General features: G+C 45.3%; 2 protein-coding genes and 1 long non-coding RNA gene across 3 annotated transcripts; 1 reads left to right on the top strand and 2 right to left on the bottom strand.

Annotated features, from left to right (window-relative positions):
• Positions 1–7,347: 7,347 nt before the first annotated feature.
• LOC120667692 lies at positions 7,348–9,419 on the bottom strand. The gene is made up of 2 exons (XM_039947715.1): positions 9,317–9,419; positions 7,348–7,856 (listed from the first exon to the last, which is right to left on the bottom strand). The coding sequence occupies exons 1-2, from the start codon at positions 9,417–9,419 to the stop codon at positions 7,348–7,350; spliced, it is 612 nt and encodes a 203-aa protein (XP_039803649.1).
• A 5,351-nt stretch (positions 9,420–14,770) lies between these two features.
• LOC120665327 (solute carrier family 35 member F2-like) lies at positions 14,771–17,244 on the top strand. Its single transcript, XM_039944869.1, has 11 exons — positions 14,771–14,916; positions 15,017–15,111; positions 15,205–15,262; positions 15,380–15,574; positions 15,765–15,844; positions 15,925–16,007; positions 16,175–16,226; positions 16,332–16,400; positions 16,542–16,628; positions 16,712–16,776; positions 16,866–17,244. Exons 1-11 carry the CDS (start codon positions 14,805–14,807, stop codon positions 17,038–17,040), a joined length of 1,071 nt encoding a protein of 356 aa, XP_039800803.1. The 5' UTR covers positions 14,771–14,804; the 3' UTR covers positions 17,041–17,244.
• On the bottom strand, positions 14,776–16,894 carry LOC120665328. The gene is made up of 3 exons (XR_005671145.1): positions 16,845–16,894; positions 15,182–15,586; positions 14,776–15,087 (listed from the first exon to the last, which is right to left on the bottom strand). It is a non-coding gene; the product is annotated as an uncharacterized LOC120665328 (long non-coding RNA).
• Positions 17,245–20,767: the final 3,523 nt, after the last annotated feature.

Below are 20,767 nucleotides of genomic sequence, written 5' to 3'. Positions count from 1 at the left end.
TAAAGCACCACCATGTAATTCCGGCATTTTACATTTCCTAAGGCATGTTAGGTTTACTCACAACACGAGGTTATCGTGTTGCACATGCCACTGCTTTTCATTGTTCAAGTATCTATTAGTACGAACGTTTTAGGCCTCTGCTTTGTAATCGTAGCATTGTTTACAAAATTGTATTGCAAACCGAAAATTTATGGTTCGTAACTACCATTCTATATTCAGTACACTACATTCAGTGAGCAATCTAATTCAATCAACCTACACATTTAGAACTGCAACCAAGAAATCTTACTACACAAATACATTCGTAATGTTACATACTACCATCTGATTCAAATACATATCCATACATAACGAAATGAATTATCACATACATGTGGGAATATATATCCATACATCTGGTTCAAATACATATCCACACATAACGAAATCTAAACGCGACGGGCTCCAAAATCCGGAGGCAATCCATCGGTGGGATTTCCAGAAGGTCCAACCTCAGCACCAGCATTATCTTCATGCATTTTAGGGCACTTCTTGTAAGTGTGACCGTCTGCTCCACACAGATTGCATCGTTTTTTCTTCTTTCCTGCCTCAGACTCATCCATTCCGTTACGGATATGAAGTGTCTGCCGTCGACCTACCCCTCTCCTAGCATCTGGATTGAGAATGTACATTGGAGAGATATTTGCTGTAGTGAATGATTCCAGACTGCTTATGCCATATATCTCATGGCCCCAAGTGTGCGCAGCGGTTTCTTTTCTGTAATATTCTGAAACAAAAACCCCAGGTTCTAACCCATATTGCCTCTGTTCGGCTGGTCACCAACTACAGGATTTCTTTCTCATATTCCTCCAGCTCCAGTCTCCAGCTCCAGCCTGCCGAACAGTATTTTTCTCTCACACCACTCCAGCTCCAACCTCCAGCTCCAGCCTGCCGAACATGGTGATTCTGAATATGCCGCAATGACATGGGAGCATGGTAAGTGAAGAAGCTGTGGCTTCTTACATCTGTAAAACACCTTGCCTTTCGGCGTTATCAAGCAATCCGGAATGTAGGTGGATTCTTAAGATGCCATGTACTGTATCAACACATGTATCAAACTGATTGCTAATATACTGTTTCAACAAAAATAATTACAACATAAACTATTTGTAAAGTATAGAAGAATTTTGGTTACCTGCAGTCGCCGGCTTGAAAATCCGGTAGGGCTTCGCCTCTCTCGCTCCCTCCCTCTCTTTTTTTTTCTGAAATTTTAGTGATGTAAATGAGTGGTGGGGGTCCAGCCAACCCTTATATATAACTTGTGGGAGCTGGTCGCCCCGCTGCCGGGCGGCCTGTCCTCCAGGGGGCCGCGCGCAAATTTTCCGCGAAAACTTTTGCAGAAAAGCCCCTGCCACCCGGCAGTGGGGCGACCAGGTGCCGCCGCTCGGCAGCGGGGCGGCCGGGTATATTTCTGTAAATTTCGAGAACGAAAATATATTTTTATAAAAAACGAAATTAAAAAATAAAAAATAAAAAAACCGCCGCCACAACTCCAGCAATGCGTTCCTACGTACAGTCCTCCTTGAGGGATAGTATTTGTTTGTGGGCCTCAAGTCCACCACGAAAAGGGCTTTAAACTTTGACCCATTGGGCTCACTGCAATACAAGGTCCATTTTGCCAACAAAGAACAAAACAGGCCACTTTGATGCGAGTATAAAACCTAACACGGGCCGCGCGTAGGGGTTTGGCGGCGTGGTAATTCTCTGGTAGGCCCTTCCATCGAATAGGTAGCGCGTGTTGGCGTTAATGAGCCGCGCGGGCTATACATCGCGCGTGTCGCAGAACGGCGATCCGCACGTACCACTCTTGGGTTGGATTCGGCCCAATAATATTTAGATGGAGCACCAGCTCATTCTTTTTCCTTCACATTTTGTCTTTTATTTTTCCTTCCGTTATTTTTCACCTTTTTAACATATTTTCTTCTTTCTTCTTTCCCCCCTTTTATTTTTAGTTTCTTCCTTGAATTTTATGTTGATTTATTCCACCAAAATTTATTTCACTTTGTAGATTAAATTGTTCTGTGATGTTGACTCATTTGTTCGTATTGTAGATCAAATTATTTCATGATGTTAGCTTATTCGTTCGTGATATCCATTTTTAAAATCTATCATATTCAATAAAATATTCATGATGTATAATATTCTGGTCGTTGTATATTATTATGTGTTTGTTGTATTTAATTTTTTATTCATAAAAATAATTATTTGTTCCCAGGATTCTTCTTTTATATGCATTTGTGGAACCTCTTTCCTATTTAGCTGACAATATGCATGTACGAACTATTGTTTGTTCGTCGAGTTTAATATTTTGTTTGCAAAGAGATATGATTTGTTCGTAGTAGTTCATAAATTCGAGCTTTATTAAAAAAAGTCTAAAAATGAAATTTTCCAAATATAGTTTAGTGTAGTCTTGTTTTGAAGATATTGACGCAAGAAATACGATGCTGCAATCAGAATTTAATTTGGACATTCCTCTAAAATTTATAGATTGTTTTGTTCCAAATATATTTGCATATGGATGATGTCATTGTTTTGTTTTATCTGCATGCATACACATATCTTTCCCTCTCCAAATGCAAACTCAGATTTATTAGGTTGGAATGCGGCACACCACGCGTGACCTGTCACCTTAAGTGTATACAACCAAGCCCACAGGACGTGCCGTGAAATACTGCACCATGGAATCTAATGATATACGAATACGAAGAAAACGTGGAATAAAACGTGGAATAAGTTTCAAGAACACATTTTCGTTGCAATTTATCCCTTCGGCTGATATAAGAACCAAGAGAGTTAGGGAGTCTTTAGTTCGGAAGCGAGCTGGAACCAAGCCGTCGTTCTATCCCTTGTTCAAGAGTGTTTTTTTTTTTTAAAAAAATGTTAGGATTGATCTAACAAAACTTAACTTAGCCAAAATCAAAAATCCAAAGTAGATCACACCTAGTACAAGATCTAATGTGGAATGGTAGGGTTCGGCTTATACCGGCGATCGTGGTGTCCATGGCATCGGTGGAAGTCGGTGTAGTTGTCACGTCGTCGATGGCGTGGGCGCTGTCGGGGATGTAGCGCAGACGCTCCTTCAGCATCCTCTCGGGGTAGCGGCGGCCTTCAGGTCGCCACCGGCACTGCCCCGTTCGAGGTACTCGAGCTTCTGAGCCTTCCAGCGCTCTTAGCGATCGGTAATTGTGGAAAATGATGAGTGTGTCAACCTTGGGGTTTCTCCTCTCTTATTTATAAGCACTGTAGGCCCAGGGCCGAGCCCGTGTAAACTTAGGTTTTGCCTCCCGATAACGGCAAAAATGGACTGGGTTTGTTCTATTGTTTCCTAGTCTCATAGGGCGAGTACCCCTTTTCCTCTCGATTCTGTTGATGACCGAGGTCAACCAAAAAACAAACCCAACAATCTTCCCCTTAACCGAAGGTCAACAACTTATTCTTAACTTAAACTTAATGTTTATTCGGTCACTAATTTATACTTAACTTAAACTAAAATCCATCCTCCGTAAATCAGCAAGTACCAGACCAATGCATCGTCAGCAGCACAACTGCATACTGGGATAACATTACTCATAGCCTTACTGAAAAACTTTGTCAAGACTCTTATTCTTATCTGGGGAAATTTTAATGGCCCTGAAGCAGGACCTGATCTAAGGTACCAACCAAATCCATACCTAGGACATGTTTCTGAAAGAGGGATGGTGATAAACCTTTCGTGAGCGGATCCGCAATATTTGTTGTAGTACTTATATGCTCAATCTTAATTGTGCGGTCCCGGTTTCTATCTTTCACGACACGATACTTGAGGTCAATGTGCTTAGAAGCACCAGACAACTTATCGTTTGCGCAAAAGAATACTGCAGATTGATTATCGCAGTGCATTGTGATACGTCTCGAGATACTATCCACAATTCTTAATGCCGGAATAAAATTCTTAAGCCACACTGCCTGTCCTGTTGCATCATAACATGCCACAAATTCAGCTTGCATCGTAGATGCAGCAGTTACACCTTGCTTACCACTTCTCCATGAAATTGCTCCCCCTGCCAGAGTGAAGATATATCCAGAAGTGGATTTTCTATCATCTTCATCACCAGCAAGATCAACATCAGTGTAACATACAGCCTCAAAATTGCCTGTCCTCTTATATGTGAGCATGTAGTCTTTAGTGCCCTGGCAATATCTTAACGCCTTCTTGACACTACCCAGTGAGCCCATCCTGGATTTGACCGATATCTACTAAAAACTCCGGTTGCAAATACCAAATCTGGACGCGTACAGACTTGTGCATACATCAAACTTCCGACAGCTGATGCATAAGGAACGTTGTTCATTCTTTCTCTTTCTAAGTCATTCTTACTCTTTCTAAGTCATTCTTAGGGCATTGCGCTTGATTAAACTTATCGCCCTTTTGAATAGGAACAGGTGAAGTGTTGCACTTATCCATGTTATATCTCTTAAGCATTTTCTCAATATAAGCTTTCTGAGATAACCCTAGTACTCTTTGGGCTCTATCTCGGTGTATCTCAATGCCAAGAACATATGAGGCTTCACCAAGATCCTTCATATTGAAGTTGGATAAAAGAAAATTCTTAGTCTCATGCAACATATTCTTATCGTTGCACGCTAATAGTATGTCATCTACATACAGTACTTGAATTATTAATTTTCCGCCCTTAACTTTGACATAGATACAACTCCACATCATTCTCCTTAAATCCGAATTTCTTAATGACCTTATGGAATTTAAGGTTCCACTGCCTAGACGCTTGCTTAAGTCCATAAATAGATTTTTTTAATTTGCATCCCATATGTTCCTTACCCTTTATGGCAAAACCTTCTGGCTGTGCCATAAAGATTGTTTCATTTAAGTCTCCATTTAAGAATGCAGTCTTAACATCCATCTGATGTAGCTCCATATCAAAATAGGCTACTAATGCCATGACGATAATAAATTAATCTTTGGTAGACACGGGAGAAAATGTCTCATTATAATCAATTTCTTCCTTCTGTGTAAACCCTTTTGCTACGAGCCTAGCTTTGAATCGTTCGACCTTCCCTTTGGAATCATGTTTGGTTTTGTAGACCCATTTACAGCCTACTAGTTTGACTCCATCGGAAATTTCTACTAAATCCCATACTTTATTAGTACTCATAGATCTTAACTCATCTTTCATGGCCTCAATCTATTTAGTGGAATTCTCACTTGACACTGCCTGCCTGAATGTGGCAGGGTCATTTATATTCCCGATATCATATATGTCCTCACTTAAGTATGTCTCATAATAATCAGGAATAGCTTATCTCTTTTCCCGTTGCGACCTTCTTACTGGTTCAATCGCAACTGGTTGAGGAATTGGTTGAGGAATTTGATTTTGTGGTGCAGGTTGCGCCTGGTCCTCAACCATTTGCTCCATGTTTTCCTGCTGAGCAGCAGTAGATGGCATGACGCCACTTACCTGAACAGGAGGGATGACTGGTGGTACAAACTGATATACTTCTGTGGGCTCTTGGATCACTGAATCAGGAAGCTCAACCCGTAGTTCTTCGAGACTCACTTCCCTCCTTGGAAAACTCCCACTAATTCCTGAGTCCTCTAAGAACACAGCCAGTCTAGTTTCTACGAACTTAGTGTGACGACCAGAACAGTAGAATCGCTACCCCTTAGACTTTTCTGGGTATCCAATGAAGTGGCAGCTTACCGTCTTAGAATCTAATTTCTTTTGCTGTGGATCAAATAACTTTGCTTCAGCAGGACAGCCCCACACTTTTAAATAATTAAGTGATGGTTTCCTCCCATTCCACAACTCAAAAGGTGTCTTGGGAACTGACTTAAATGGAACTCGATTAAGTATGTGAGCAGCTATTTTTAATGCTTCCATCCACAGCTCCACAGGCAAGCTAGAATAACTGAGCATGCTCCGTACCATATCAAGCAGCGTACAGTCTCGTCGCTCAGCAACTCCATTTTGCTGTGGTTCGCCTGGCATAGAGTTCTGAGCTCTTATGCCATTTTCTTCTAAGTACTTAGCGAATGGTCCCTTAATCTGACCATATTGAGCGTATTTTCCATAATATTCATCTCCCCGGTCTGATCTTACATTTTTAATGGAAGTGTTGTGCTGTTTCTCAACTTTCGCCTTATAAATCTTAAATATTTCTAAAACGTATGAACGCTTATGGATGGGGTAAATATGTCCATAATAGGAATAATCATCAGTGAATGTTATAAAAGAATCATAATAATCTACCGATGTTACTAAGAGAGGGCCATAGATGTCTGTGTGAATTATTTCTAATACGCCTGTACTCCTAGTCGCTCCTTTCTTAATAGTCTTAGCATATTTTCCCTTAATGCACTGCTCTGAATCTGAAAAGTCTAATTCCTGAAGTATCTCATATTTAATGAGACCCTCCATTCTCTCCCTCGAAATGTGGCCAATGCGACAATGCCACAATTTCGAAGAAGTCTCATTATCGCACTTACGCTTATGCATCGCATCACAAACATTCATTACATAATAATTATCATCAAGAGAGAGCAAATAAAGATCGCCTTGCAAATGACCAAGGCTGACACTAATATTATGAAATTTAATGTTGCAAACCGAGTTGCCAAACTCACACACATGTCCTGATTTATCTAAACGCGAAACGGAAATAATATTTCTCTTTAAATTAGGAACATAAAGGACATAATCTAAATTAAGCTGGAAGCCGCCTGGCAACTTTAAGGAGAAGCTTCCAACGCCTTCGACTTCAACTATGTTCCCATCAGCCACTCTTAGGGTTCGCTCCCCCCTTCTTATAGTTCGGATCGAACGGAATACCTGTAACGAATTAGAAATATGCAAAGTGGCACCTGAGTCAATTAACCAAGTTTTAGGGGATAAATGTGCTAAGAACAACTCATTAATGAAAGAAACAACATCAAATTTAATATTACCTTTCTGTTTCAACCATTCCTTAAAGCCTGGACAACTCTTTTGAAGATGCTTGGGTGAAGCACAGAATGAACACAACATCTTTCCGCCTTGAGACTGCTTGCCTTGCTTGAACTTGTTGTTGTTCCTGGGACCAAAGTTCTAGTTCCCTTTCTTCTTATGCTTTTTTCTGGCCTTGCTTGCTGCTACCTGACTCATCCTGGTTCTTAGGAAGATTGTCATTGATGTTCATGTGATGGACTATGTTCGCCACATCCTTCATCTTCTCAGTCCTAAGCCTCTCTTCTTCCTCAACACAGTAACTGATTAGCTCACTGATAGACCAAATGGCCTTGTTGGTGTTGTAACTAATCATAAAAGCATTGTACTATGAGGGAAGCGAGGTCATGATGAAGTGAACAAGAAAACCATCTGAGATCTCCATCTGCATCTCCTTAAGCCTGTTGGCCATGTCACACATGTTGAGAATGTGCTGCCTGATGCAAGTCTTACCATCATACCGAGAGGCCACTAACTTCATGATGAGAGTGCTTGCATAAGTCTTAAATGAACTCTTGAAGTTTTCCTCAATCTTTGCCAGAAAGGCCTTAGCACTCAAATCTGCTCCCAGTGCATCCTTAGTGGGGATGGCGCCCTTAATCCCAGCACTGATGGTCTGAGACATGACCATGATCGCCATACGGTCTGACCTTGCCCACTTTTCCAGACCAGCGGAAGTCTGTCTTGCAGCAACAGCAGGCTTATCCTCCCTTGATGCCAAATCAAGATCATTCCAAGCCAAGCACGTCATGACCTTGCCCTTCCAGTCAGGAAAATTCGATCCATTGAGCGGCTCAATGTTGTTCAGGTAGGAGGCCACATCATTGACATTTGTCACTGAAAATCAAAGAAAACTTATCTTAGTAATCATATACAATGAAATGCAAATAAAAGCATGGTAATAATCCTACGGTGGTCTGATTAACATCACGCAATTAAAATTTCAATTTGCATCACCGGTGGGGAAAACAAACGAAATTTTGTCTTAATACTTATGATTAAACAACGGTAGTCAGAAATAATCACAAGTTTACTCTAAATAAATTTCTCGGTGGTTCCATTTATTTAGTGGCATCTCAAAACATAGTGGTAGAATAAACTTATAAACATGAAATAAACACCAACTACTTAAAATTACTCATGCGATAACTTAACTGAATTTAATGCAGGAATTAAATTGAGCTTAATACTTAAAAGGGGCTGGAAAACTGAAAATCGGCCCGAAAACGAAAATGGCCCAGGAGCAGCCCGCGGACGCGCCGCGCCCTCAACCAGCCAGCGCGCCCAGCAAATGGCCCATGTGCGCGCGCACGGCCCAACAAAGAAAATGGCGCAGCCCAGCTCAGCGGCTCAGCGGATGCGGCGGCACAGCGCCATGCGCTCCCCCCACCCCCCGGAGTCGATCTGCGCCGTCGATACTGATCCGACGGCTGACAACGGTTTGGGTAGGCTTTAAAAGGCCGAAAAAATCGGAAGAGGGGAAACCCTAACTCATTTCTTCCCCTTCCCCTTCCGCGAGCGGCTCACCTCAGGGCGGCTGCCGGTGGCGCCGCCGCCCGCTCCTTGTCTGACTGGCCAGAGCTCCGTGGGCCCTCTCTGTGGCACCGTGTGCGTCTTGTGCGCGGGCCGCCGAGGGGCTCCGCCGGGGCTCGATGGCCGACGGCGGTGTGAGCTCATGCGCCGCAAGGAGGAGGCCGGTACGGCTCAGCGGAGGGACGCCGACGTGCACGCGCAGCGGCAACTGATGCCGCACGTGGACACCAGAGGTGGAGTCCCATTTTCTTATTTTATTTAAATCTTATGTAGGGTTAGGGTTTGGGGATTCGGTGGGGATTTGGGATTGAGTTTTGCTTTTGATCTGAGATTTCCCCCTTTCCCTCTTGTAATTGCTGCGAAAAGCTGATAAAAACTTGCGGGTTTTGGGCTGGGATGACTAATTCGTGACTGATGCTTACACTAAAACATGAAGAACACCTAGAAAACTTAACAGATCTAGAGCTCTAGGCATGCTAACATTACTGACTTAAGTAAATATTGACTAGAAACATATATGCATGATTTGAAACTTAACTGAGTAGAATAAAACATGAAATGGATCATGCACAAATAGATCTACACCTTTGAACCGAACCTAATCTTAGGGTTTTGTCTAGGGGATCTAGATCGGATTAGCAGAGGCGACTGATACCAATTGTTAGTATTGATCTAACAAAACTTAACTTAGCCAGGATCACTAATCCAAAGTAGATCACACCTAGTACAAGATCTAATGCGGAATGGTAGGGTTCGGCTTATACTGGAGGTCGTGGTGTCCATGGCGCCGGTGGAAGTCGGTGTAGTCGTCACGTCGTCGATGGCGTGGGCGTTGTCAGGGATGTAGCGTAGACGCTCCTTCAGCATCCTCTCGGGGTAGCGGCGGCCTTCAGGTCGCCACTGGCACTGCCCCAGTCGAGGTACTCGAGCTTCTGAGCCTTCCAGCGCTCTTAGCGATCGGTGGTGGTGGAAAATGATGAGTGTGTCAACCTTGGGGTTTCTCCTCTCTTATTTATAAGCACTGTAGGCCCAGGGCCGAGCCCGTGTAGGCATAGGTTTTGCCTCCCGATCAGGGTAAAAACGGACTGGGTTTGTTCTATGTTTCCTAGTCTCACGGGGTGAGTACCCCTTTTCCTCTCGGTTCTGTTGATGACCGAGGTCAACCAAAAAACAAACCCAACAAAAAAAACGTGGTTCAAGAGTGTAGGGATAGAGCCATCCTAGCAAGGGAATATTCGCTTATGATTCACATTTCGATTTCGACGGCGCAAGCCGCGAGATGCCTTGCGCCGCCAGCCCATGCTTGACGAGGTGAAGCTCCAGGTGCGTGCGGGCGAATGGCCCCGGCAAGGTTCGACTCGAGGACGTCGTGGGCGAACCGTTCCGGCGAGGCTTGACTCGAGAACGGCGCGGGCGAGTGGCTCGGGCTTCATCTCCGGCGAGGCGAAGCTTCGGACCGGCGGTAGGCGCCAGCAAGCCGGGGATGTGAGGGCTGCATCAGCAAGCGGCAGCGGTCGGCGATAGCGTCAATAAGCGGGAGGTGTGGGGTGGCATCAGCACAGGGCAGTGGGCGGCACAAGGGGGCATTGGCTTGGCCGCACCAGCTCGAGCCGACGAGCCGCATCGGCCCACAGTCCACAGACGGTGGCGTCACTGCCATGGCTGCTCGTGGCGAGGCGTATGTATGCTGCGGGATGCAGGGCATCAGCGGGAGCGGTGGAGGCAGCAGGCCTGGGCATTCGGTTCCTCCCGAACCGATCGGTTCGGTTCTTCGGGTTTTGTACAAGTTCGGTACCTAAGAATCAGAGACCGATCGGTTCTTTACAGGAATAGGCACCGAGGAAGTTCGGTTTCGGTAAGTTCGGTTCGGTTTCGGTTATTACCGAACTTACCGAGTCCACTGGAGAGGGTGCTGCCACCGCACCTCGCTGGGCGCCGCCGCGCCGTCCCGCGCCCCCCGTCGTCGATCCGCCGCCGCCGCGCCGTCCCGCGGGCCCCGTCGTCGATCCGCCGCCGCCGCGCCGTCCCGTCGTCGATCCGTCGTCGATCCGCCGCCGCTGCGCCGTCCCGCGGCCCCCCACCGTCGATCCGCCTCCGCCGCGCCGTCCCGCGGCCCCCACCGTCGATCCGCCGCCGCCGAACCGTTTCGTGGCTGCATGCTGCTGCCGTTGCTCTTGCGGCCGCGAGGTCGAGCCAGGAGGGAGGGAGGGAGGGAGGCGCAGGGAGGCAAGGGCCCGCCGCCGTCGGAGGTCAGGGCCGTGGGGCGCGGATGCGTGGCCGTGCGGCCGAGCGGGGCGAGGCGGGGGCCAGGCGACTGCGGGGGCTGGCGTGGCGGCGTGGTCGAGCAGTCGAGCGGGCGGGGTGGCCGCCTGGGTGCGCGCGGGTTGGGGGGAGTCAGGCGGCTGAGGTGGGGATGACTCGGGGTAGGGTTTGTAGTTGGGCCGGATTGGGCCTTGGATAGACTAGTTGGACTAAATTTGTGTGGGCTCGGTTCTTCGGTTAACCGAACTTAAGAACCGAAGAACCGAGTAAAATTCGGTTCCTCAGAACCAGGAACCGAAGCAGAACCAAATTTCCTCGGTTCCGGTTCTTTCGGTTCCGGTTCTCGGTATTTACGGTTCGGTTCTCGGTTATATTTGCCCACCCCGAGGAGGCAGACGCGGACGGGGCAGCAGGCAAGCACGCGGAAGAACAGGGTGCCAGATGGACCCCACAGTGATAGTAGCTAACGGATCCCACTCCATGTCTCCTCCTACAATAGCTCGTCTGGCTTGTTAGCCAGCCAACCAGCACTACTATTCTCTTATACTAATTTAGCACCAACCACCAGCTACCAATCAGTCAGCAGTACAGTTCTCTCATAACAAATCAGCACCAGCTACAGCCAAACGAACACAGCGAATATGCTGATGATACTATCCTCTTTATGGACCATAACCTGGAGACTATTCTTTGTGCTTTTGAGCAGCTATCGAGTCTCAAAATTAATTTCCATAAGAGTGAAATTTTCTGCTTTGGCGAAGCGAAAAATTGCGAAAGTTAGTACATGGAATCGTTTGGTTGTAATCCACGATCTTTCCCTATCCGATACTTAGGTATTCCGATTCATTATAGAAATTGTTTAATAGCGACTGGCTGAAGATTCAAAAACGGTTTGAAAAATGTCTCAGTAGTTGGAAAGGTAAACACCTTTCAACTGGAGGTCGTTTAACTCCCATTAATTCTGTTCTTAGCACTTACCCATGTACTCCCTCCATCCCAAAAAAATAAGTCATCCTAAGAATTCTAGGACAACTTAACAAGAAGGTAAAATGACCACATTTGTCCCTATATATTATCCATATTTGCCAATAAGTGATTCTTGCATGGGCATGCACTTTCTAAATAGAGTAGGATGCCTTGTTTTCTGGGACAAATTTTGAATCCTAGGGTGACTTGTTTTTTGGGACGGAGGGAGTACATGATGTCCTTCTTTAAAATCCTAAAAGGGGTTCGTAAAAAGCTGGACTATTTTCGATCTAGATTTTTTTACAAAGTAACAAGCATAAAAGAAAGTATCGACTAGCAAAGTGGGACATCTTGTGTCAACCCAAGGATCAAGGGGGACTAGGATTCACAATTTTAAATTAAAGTACATAGTTTTACTCAGTAAGTGGCTATACTTATAGATGATAATTGGCAGCAGATCTTACGCAATAAATAACTATAGTCTAAGCCGTTGGAATAGACCCAATGGAAGAGCGGAGATTCACATTTCTGGGCAAGCCTGATGAAGATAAAACGAGATTTTCTAAGATTCAGAACATTCGTTATAAAGGATGGGTCTCAAGTAAGATTCTGGGAAGATTCTTGGTTAGGAAATAGTCCTTTATGCGATCCATACCCACAACTTTATAATATAGTCAGGAAAAAGCAGGATACGGTGGCTGATGTACTAAGTACATAGATCCCGAACGTCTTCTAGCGTAGAGATCTAATTGGCAATAAGCTGGTGATGCGGAACAATCTTGTCTCACGGCTACCAATTATTGCTCTCAGCCAAGAAAGAAATGACTTTAAATGGAATTTAGACTAGACAGGTATTTTTTTGCTAAAATCACATTATCTGGGTTTAATCAATCAAAATATTTCCAACCTAAATAAGAGAATATGGAAATTAAAAGCCCCACTCAAGATAAAAATATTCCTCTGGTATCTTAGACGAGGCGTTATTCTTACAAAAGATAATTTTGCAAAACGTAATTCAACCAACAGTGTGTTTCTTTCATAAAAATGAAACGATGCAACATTTGTTTTTTGACTGCCAATTTGCGAGCGGTCTATGCAGCCTGGGGTATACCAAAACCTTATAATATGCAAAGAATGTTTGGGAGCTGGCTCAATGGAATTCATAAAGAATATAAGCCACTAGTACTTCAAGGCGCGACAATCTTGTGTTGGTCTGTTTGGCTATACAGAAATGTTGTGGTGTTCGATAACAAAAAAATCTTCCTTTTTGCAGGTTATCTACTCAACTACGCACTGGCTCCATACTTGGGCTATCCTTCAGAAGCATACTTTGCAGGACAAACTTGTAGCGGCTTCTCATTTCTTGGCACAGGTGGCCAAGGTTTTTTTTGCCCGAGCACATGGATGGCGGTCAATCTTAGGACTGACAGTCATTAGTGTGGAAGGATATATATCAAACTCTGTTTAAGTTGTGGGTCGTTCAGACAGAGGTCCGAAAAATTTCAAAACTATGTATCACCTTGATGTATTGTGCTTGAAATCAATAAAATTTCCTTTTTCCAAAAAAAATGTCTCTTCATCCTTCGAACCAAATGCGAAATAGAACCATTTCATCCTCTACCAGACACTCGTATCATCCCTAAAATCTAGGATAGATATCCGTCACAATCAAACGCTAGGATGATTTGATTTCAACAGCAGGATGAAACAATAAATGTTAAATTGCAACATCAACTTATGACCAAGACAAAGAAATTCAAATGTCATCGCTATAGAGCTCTATTCTTTAGAGGGAACATCTAACACATGGGAGGCTAGATCTAAGGCAAGGCACGTATAAAGAGTGCCCAACGTACCTAATATTCTTTTAAAGTAATCTGACATACTCATCATTATATAATAACATAATTTATGGATACCACGAGGGCCGTTTGGATCCTAGCTAAGGTGGATCCAACCCTCACACATCAAAAGAAGTTAACTTTTTGGCCAACTTGAGGATATTTTGGACCTTTGTACGATTCTTTAGATTAAGCCCCACCTAGAAGAAATTTGGAGGAGAAATCTTGCAATCAAGCTAGGATACGTTTTTGTTCCTCTTTGCTACTACTGATTTTACTGTTCTTGGTGACTGCGAGTCCTAAAGCTTAAACTTGTTTATTAGCGGCCGCTAGATCTAGGCTAGCTTTCTTTTGTTAGAGCATCTCCAATAGTTTGGCAAATAGAATTGGCATCTTTGATTTTTAGTAAAAATGTTTAAAACACCCCTCCAATAATTTGGCAAACGATTTGGTAAAATATGTCAACTTGGCAAAAAATCTTCCCTCACCGCGCATATATGGCAATTTGGAAAAGGGCTTGGCAAATCCTCTCCCTACTTGCATGCTGCGTACTGACCACGAAAATAAAGTCTTCTCCCTGCTTGGATGCTGTCTATTGCCTTTTTTTATTTTGCCAAGTCCGAAATAGTAAACTATTGGAGAGGAACTGTCTTTTTACTTGGCAAATAGTTTTGAGAGTTGGCAAATCACAAGATTTGCCAAGTAGAATATGACAAACTTTTGAAGATGCTCTTACGCATCTTTACATAAGGTTCAAGGGTATAACTTAGAAAAGAGTGGGCAAATTGCTGCAGTCCATTTTCACTTCGCATGGCGAAAGATAACAGCCATTTGACATGCATCACCACTGACCACCTGCAAGCCTGTCGTCAGCCCACCAACCAGTATGGCATCATAAATTGTATTATTCCGCTCTTTTTAAAGACCCCAGAAAGATGCTAGGTCGCCTTTTTAAAGCAGTACAACGTATTCTCTCTTGTCTTCGTTCTAACTATGAGCTGGCTTGTTTTGTTTTGCTCTGAGGGCAGGAGTTCCTGAGTTGGAGGCCACTGTAAACTGGTGTTCCCAGTTAGGCAGTTACTCTCCTAGTCTCCTGCACCCTCTCTCTGAAGCTCTCATAAATTTGGCCCATGCCCGTTGTCTAAATTCTGACCTGAGGCTTTCCTGGATCGCGCTCAGGCTCATGGAGGTCAAGAGGGATACATGGAGGTTGTTGTTCTCGCTCTTCCTCGGTCAGATAGTCTCCTTCTCCTTGGCCATCAGCAGCTTTACCACCTCTGTCATCAGCAATCTCGGTAAATTGCAAACATCTTTTTGTATCGAGTGTATGCATAGTTATTTGATAAAATGCAGGCTTCTTCTATCAATAGAGATAAATGCAGGCATCACTTTCAGGAGTTGACGCACCACTGGCACAATCATTCCTCGTATACATGTTGTTAGCTCTGGTCTACGGAACGATTCTCCTGCACCGACGACAAAAACTGCTTGTAAGTTTGTAAGAGAAGCTGTCTAACAGTGTAAGAATGGAATTTGAACATTTAGTGGCTCATTACTCACTGATCTTTTCACACGTATTGCAGATACCATGGTATTGGTACCTAGCCCTTGTCTTCATCGATGTTCAGGGAAACTTTCTTTGTGAGTAGATTGGAAAAGGAAACAGTTTGAACTTTGAATTGCCGATTGGCAGTAGGCAATAGCTTCATGTGAAACAAGAAAATTATGGCTGCAAATCATTGTGAACTTGTGTTGCAGCTATCAGGGCATACCAGTATTCATACATCACCAGCATAAACTTGTTGGACTGTTGGACTATTCCCTGGGTCATGCTCCTCACCAGGTTTGCACTAGGCACAAGATATTCTTTTTGGCAATTTGTAGGAGCAGGCACTTGCATGGCAGGACTCTCCCTGGTACTCCTCTCAGATTCAAATTCGCCAGATGTTCAAGGTAAGTAGGCAGCTGCATGTTCAGAATGTCAGTAACAGATTAAGAAATTCATGACTACAGATTTAACAGTGGGATCAACTGTACTAATGCCAACAAAATCATTTAAAGGAGGATGGAAAGATAAAAAGTTTCCTTTATGAACATTATGGGCAGTCTATGAAAATCTTGAGCATAGCTCACTTTTCTGCAGATGCAAGTAAAAGGCCACTTCTCGGGGATGTTCTTATCATTGCTGCCACATTTTGTTTTGCGTTTAGCAATGTTGGGGAGGTTAGAAACGTCATTCCACATCTGCTGCTATCACCAATATACTTGTTGATTTCTAATGGTTTGTAAAATGAATTGTGCAGGAATACTGTGTCAAGAAGAAAGACCGAATTGAATTCATTGCAATGCTTGGGATCTTTGGGGTGCTTGTCACAGGAATTCAGATGTATCCTTTCCATCATATCAGTACTGAACTAGCATGATTCATTGACCATCCTAACTGTTGACTTGTTTTTGTTAGAGAAACAGTTCTATCCACTTTGGGGGTGAAAAATCACTGCATGTTCATGAAGTAAAGTTTAATGTTACCCTATTAACTAGCATAAACCACAGATCTCTTTTTGAGAGGAAGAACCTAGAGACAATTAACTGGTCTCCAACAATGGTGAGAAAACTAGGCCCTTCGACCTACCAAACTGTTTAATGTTCCATAGACCTTTTTGATCGATCAGCAAGAAGAATCACACCCTCTTTTTTGACATTGTTCCAGATCAGTCTTTTCACAGGATTTGTTATAGCAGCTTTTGTGTTCTGCACCATTAGTTCTTTTGTTCTTAAGGTTAACCTTCTCGAACCAGTTCAGATCTACTCTATGGACATTTTCACTCAATGTTACTCATCACCAAGTAAAAGTTCAGATGGCTCTTTCATGGCCATTTAACAGCGTAGTAGTAACTTAGCTTTCTGGCAAACTTCGCAGATGAGTGGATCAACTATGTTTAACCTCTCACTCTTAACAACTGACATATGGGCGGTCGCCATTCGAATTTTCTTCTATCATCAGAAGGTAAAGTTGTGTCCAATTCCAAATGTTTAGGAAAAGACATGTTGGCTCTATTACTGCTCTGACATCTTATGTGTACACCACAGGTACATTGGCTCTACTACTTAGCATTTGCAGTTGTAGCCATGGGACTGATCATCTACTCACTGAAGTAAGTAGGATTCAATTTCCTGGAAACAATCACACGTAATGCAGTCAAGGAACTCAAACCTAATATACCTTATTTTCTGATCTATGAAGTGATAGTTCTTCAGATGACGAGACAGCTGCAAGTACAACAGAAACAACAACTCAGTATGAACAACTTTCAAGTGAGGAGACGGGTGGTGCCAATCTTGACTGGCAGAACAGAAAACATCAGGATGATGATCACACCTGTCAGGCACCTCAAGACAATGGGATAGATCTTGTATAAGACGATAAGACCTGATAAGGGGTCAAGTAACCTCCTGGGAATAAACAGAAATTGTGTTGACTAAATCAGATACCATATTAGAATATATGTGGAGGGTATGCAAAGTAGAAGGTTCCAGTTTTTGTTTTGGTCTAATTTTCTAATTGTTGTGTAACGAAAAATGTTGAAGAACATGATGAAGGTTCCATTTTTTGTTTTCTTTTAGAGTTAAATACACCAGCGGCCCTCGATCTTGTCCTGAGGTGCCACTTAGGTCCACAAACTTGCAAAATCGAAATCTGGGACCCTGAACTTGTTAAGTTGTGCCACTTAGATCCATACCTCTTGACATGACGCCACGTGGCATGAATATATGCAAAAAAACCCTCCAAAATTGATATCTTCTACCTTCACCCCCTCCCATCCGTTCTCTCTCTTTCTCTCTCCCGATGCCTCCCCTGCTTCCTCCGCCAGTGTGTGGAGCTCGCCGCCGCCCCCTGCCTCGTCGCCTTCCACAGGAGCTCGCGGCTGCCGCGGAAGTCGCCGCCCCCTGGAGCTCGTGGCCGCCGCCCCTGGAGCTTGCGAACTCCGCGCTCGCCGCCGCCCTTAGAGTTCGCGGCCTCCGCGGCCGCCGCCCCTGGCTTGCCGCTTCCTCTGCTCGGTCTCGAGCCGGTGGCACGGCGGAGCAGGGGCCCCACCCCGTCGGCGCAGCGGGAAGAATTGGTGGCGGCGGCGCATCCAGCTGGACATCGTGGAGCACCCCGGCGCCGCCGGGCTCGGCACTGGAGGCGGCGGGTCGGCGTCCTTCTTCAAGCCGTGGTGCGAGCAGACGCCGGGCAGCGGCAGCGGGCACGACAGCTCGGGAAGGGGCGGCGCTCCTGCTCTTCTACGCCGTGGCGCTCGCGGAGGCGTCGCTCTTCCTGTTCGAGAAGGCCTACAGGACATGGAAGGTCTCCGTCCGGAAGTTGCTCCGCCAGGTGAGCGCCGAGTGCAAGCTGGGCGCGTACGGGCTCGTCTCGCTCACGCGCTCCGTCTCACCGGCGAGCACGAGGCTCGACCTCGCGCCTCGGCTCTGCTATGCTCTGCGGCGGTGGGCGGGCAGTGACGCGCGTCCCCGACGAGCGGCCACGTGCACGACCGCCGCGTTGTCGGCGAGCTGCCGCGCACGCACGACCGCCGCGTCGCCGCCACGCGCGGCTCCGCATGCCGCGGCCGCGCCCCGCCGCCGCGCGTGGCTCCGTCAGCCTCGTCGAGCTCCGCCAACCGCGGTCGGGTCCCGCCGCCGCCCACGTCTCCGCCGGCCGCGGTCGCGCCCCGTCACGCCCACGAGCTCGCCGCTGCGGTCGCCCTCGTCAAGCTCCGCCGGCCATGGTCGGGCCCCACCGCCGCCCGCAGCTCCGCCGGCTGCTATCGTGCCCCGGCCGCTGCCGGCACCGTGCGCATCACCACGCCGCGGCCCCAGTGCGCGCCCTGAATGGGCGCCGCCACTCCTCGGCCGGCGACCCCCGGCTTCACGGAGATGGACCCCGCCACCACGCCGTCGACGCAGATGGCGCGGTACCACGGGCGGGCCTCGTCCACGTGCTCGTAGGCGTCGCGGAGATGGACCCCGCCGCCGGGGCTCCTCCCTGCTCGAGCTCCATGCCGTCCCTCAACACCTCGAGCTCCGTGGCTCCGCGCCGCTAAGCGGGCCCCGCCTCCGCGGCTCCGGACCACGACGGTGGCTGCGGCACCGTGCCTCGTCTCGTGCCGCAGGGGCCGCCGTGCCGTGCTGTGCGTTGCTGGGGCGGCCGTGGAGGCCAGTGGCTCGCAGAGGCCGGCGTGCGGCGTGTGTGGTAGCCCTGCCTCCTCACTATCTCTCCCTCAAGGATGCGAAGGTAGAAGATAATAAAACTTAAGGTTTTTTTGCAAATATTCATGCCCCCTGAAGGGGTATGGACCTAAGTGGCATAACTTAACAAGTTCAGGGTGCCAAATTTCGATTTTGCAAGTTCGTGGACCCAAGTGGCACCTGGGGACAAGTTCGAGGGCCGCTGGTGTATTTAACTCTTTCTTTTTTTTGAACATTTTAAACTCTAATGATTTGAAACCAGAAACTTGACACACATTCACATGAAAGCTAAGCACCCCTTATCAGTGTGGTCTACAAGGTAAAACTTTGACCAACAATTTATATGGGAGTTCTTTTACAATAATTGTAAAGTACCAATGGGTACTTTCAGGTACTTTTAACTTGAACTTTTTTCTAACTGTTGATCTATAGGGAGTATTTATAAAAATTAAATTGAATTAGTATTAGGTCATACTTTTTGGTACTTGGTCCCACATTTTGGAAGCACTAGGTACTTTATCCTAGTTACTTCCTACCTTCACCACCGTAGGATTTTATCAGATGGAGGGCTCCTATTTTTTTCCATCATTGTAAATTTTCTCTTTCTATGGAAATATAACATTTCAAAGAAAGATAGTTAATTGTTACATGTCATGGTCTATCTAGTAACATATATCTTACACTGTCAACCTATGTAAGTTTTGTTTATTAATAGTCAAAATTTAAAAGGTTTGACCTATAGGAATCCCAAAACGACATGTATTTTGATTCAGAGGGATCATAAAATATTAAATAGTTACTAACAGGAAGGCCGGTTATCACTGGTTCTGCAATATTGAAAACCAATTTGGATATCAGAAAAGTCAGAAAAGGAATATTTTAGGCATACTGCTCAATGAACAAGTAATGCATGTTTAAACATGGGAACAGTTAAAAACGTGCAGTAAACAGTTTGTAAGTTTTTGCCATTTCCAGATTTCCTGATTGACCATGTAAGCGTTCAAATTATACCTGCATAAGAAGTGACCATCTTCAAATGCCTTTAAGATCACTGAAATATTTCTACATGAAGTGTTCAGTCAATGATTTAAATCCACCTGCATATAGGCGCTGTTATTGAAATGGTCTACATAAACCGATGCTTTAGATGTTTCTAAATATGCCCTTCTCATAGAACAGCACATCATTGTGCAAAATTAAGTGCAGAACACTAAAGACAGCATTACTGTTCAAGCTGCTTGTATGCCCTGAGACAGTCCGAAGATGAAGCTAAGATGAGAATGGAAACAAAATACACATCAACCTCTAGACATTTGTTTACCATTCTTATCAATGGTAAAAAAATGTCTATCTTGCATGACTATTCTTGCTCTGGAAAGGAAAAAAATAGTGACTCACTTGATGCAGAGGATCTAGGGCCTCCTTTCCATTGATCATTAAGGGCAACATCTTCTTATAGCAGTAGTGAAAATCGTTGAATATAACAATAAAGAATTCGAATATTGTGGAAGGACTCTCCGTGTGTGCACCACAGCACCACTATAGATTACTAGGTCAACCGCGCGCTACTCCGCGCCCATTTGGAAATGTGGAGAAAATAGGTCAACCGCGCGCTACGCTGTGCCCATTTGGAAATGTGGAGAAAATAATTGATATGTTGATGGTTACATATGTGTATAGAGCAAAAAGAGAGGTACAATAGAGAGCGTGGTAATGGACTAATGGACTGATTGTTGCGTATGGACCAAAAGAATCAGAGCTGGGCTAGGATGATATTACTTAAAGGATGGGATTGGATAGAATAAAACTAATTATTTGAAGGGCTGGATAAGAATCGGGCCAACTATTTAATTAAATAGGGTTGGATTGGGGTTTGGGCAGGATCACGACCCATTCCCAGGGCTACCTGCACTCATC

Source organism: Panicum virgatum, chromosome 3N, assembly GCF_016808335.1.
Source record: "Panicum virgatum strain AP13 chromosome 3N, P.virgatum_v5, whole genome shotgun sequence".
Lineage (NCBI taxonomy): Eukaryota > Viridiplantae > Streptophyta > Magnoliopsida > Poales > Poaceae > Panicum > Panicum virgatum.
This window is presented reverse-complemented; position numbering and strand designations above follow the sequence as displayed.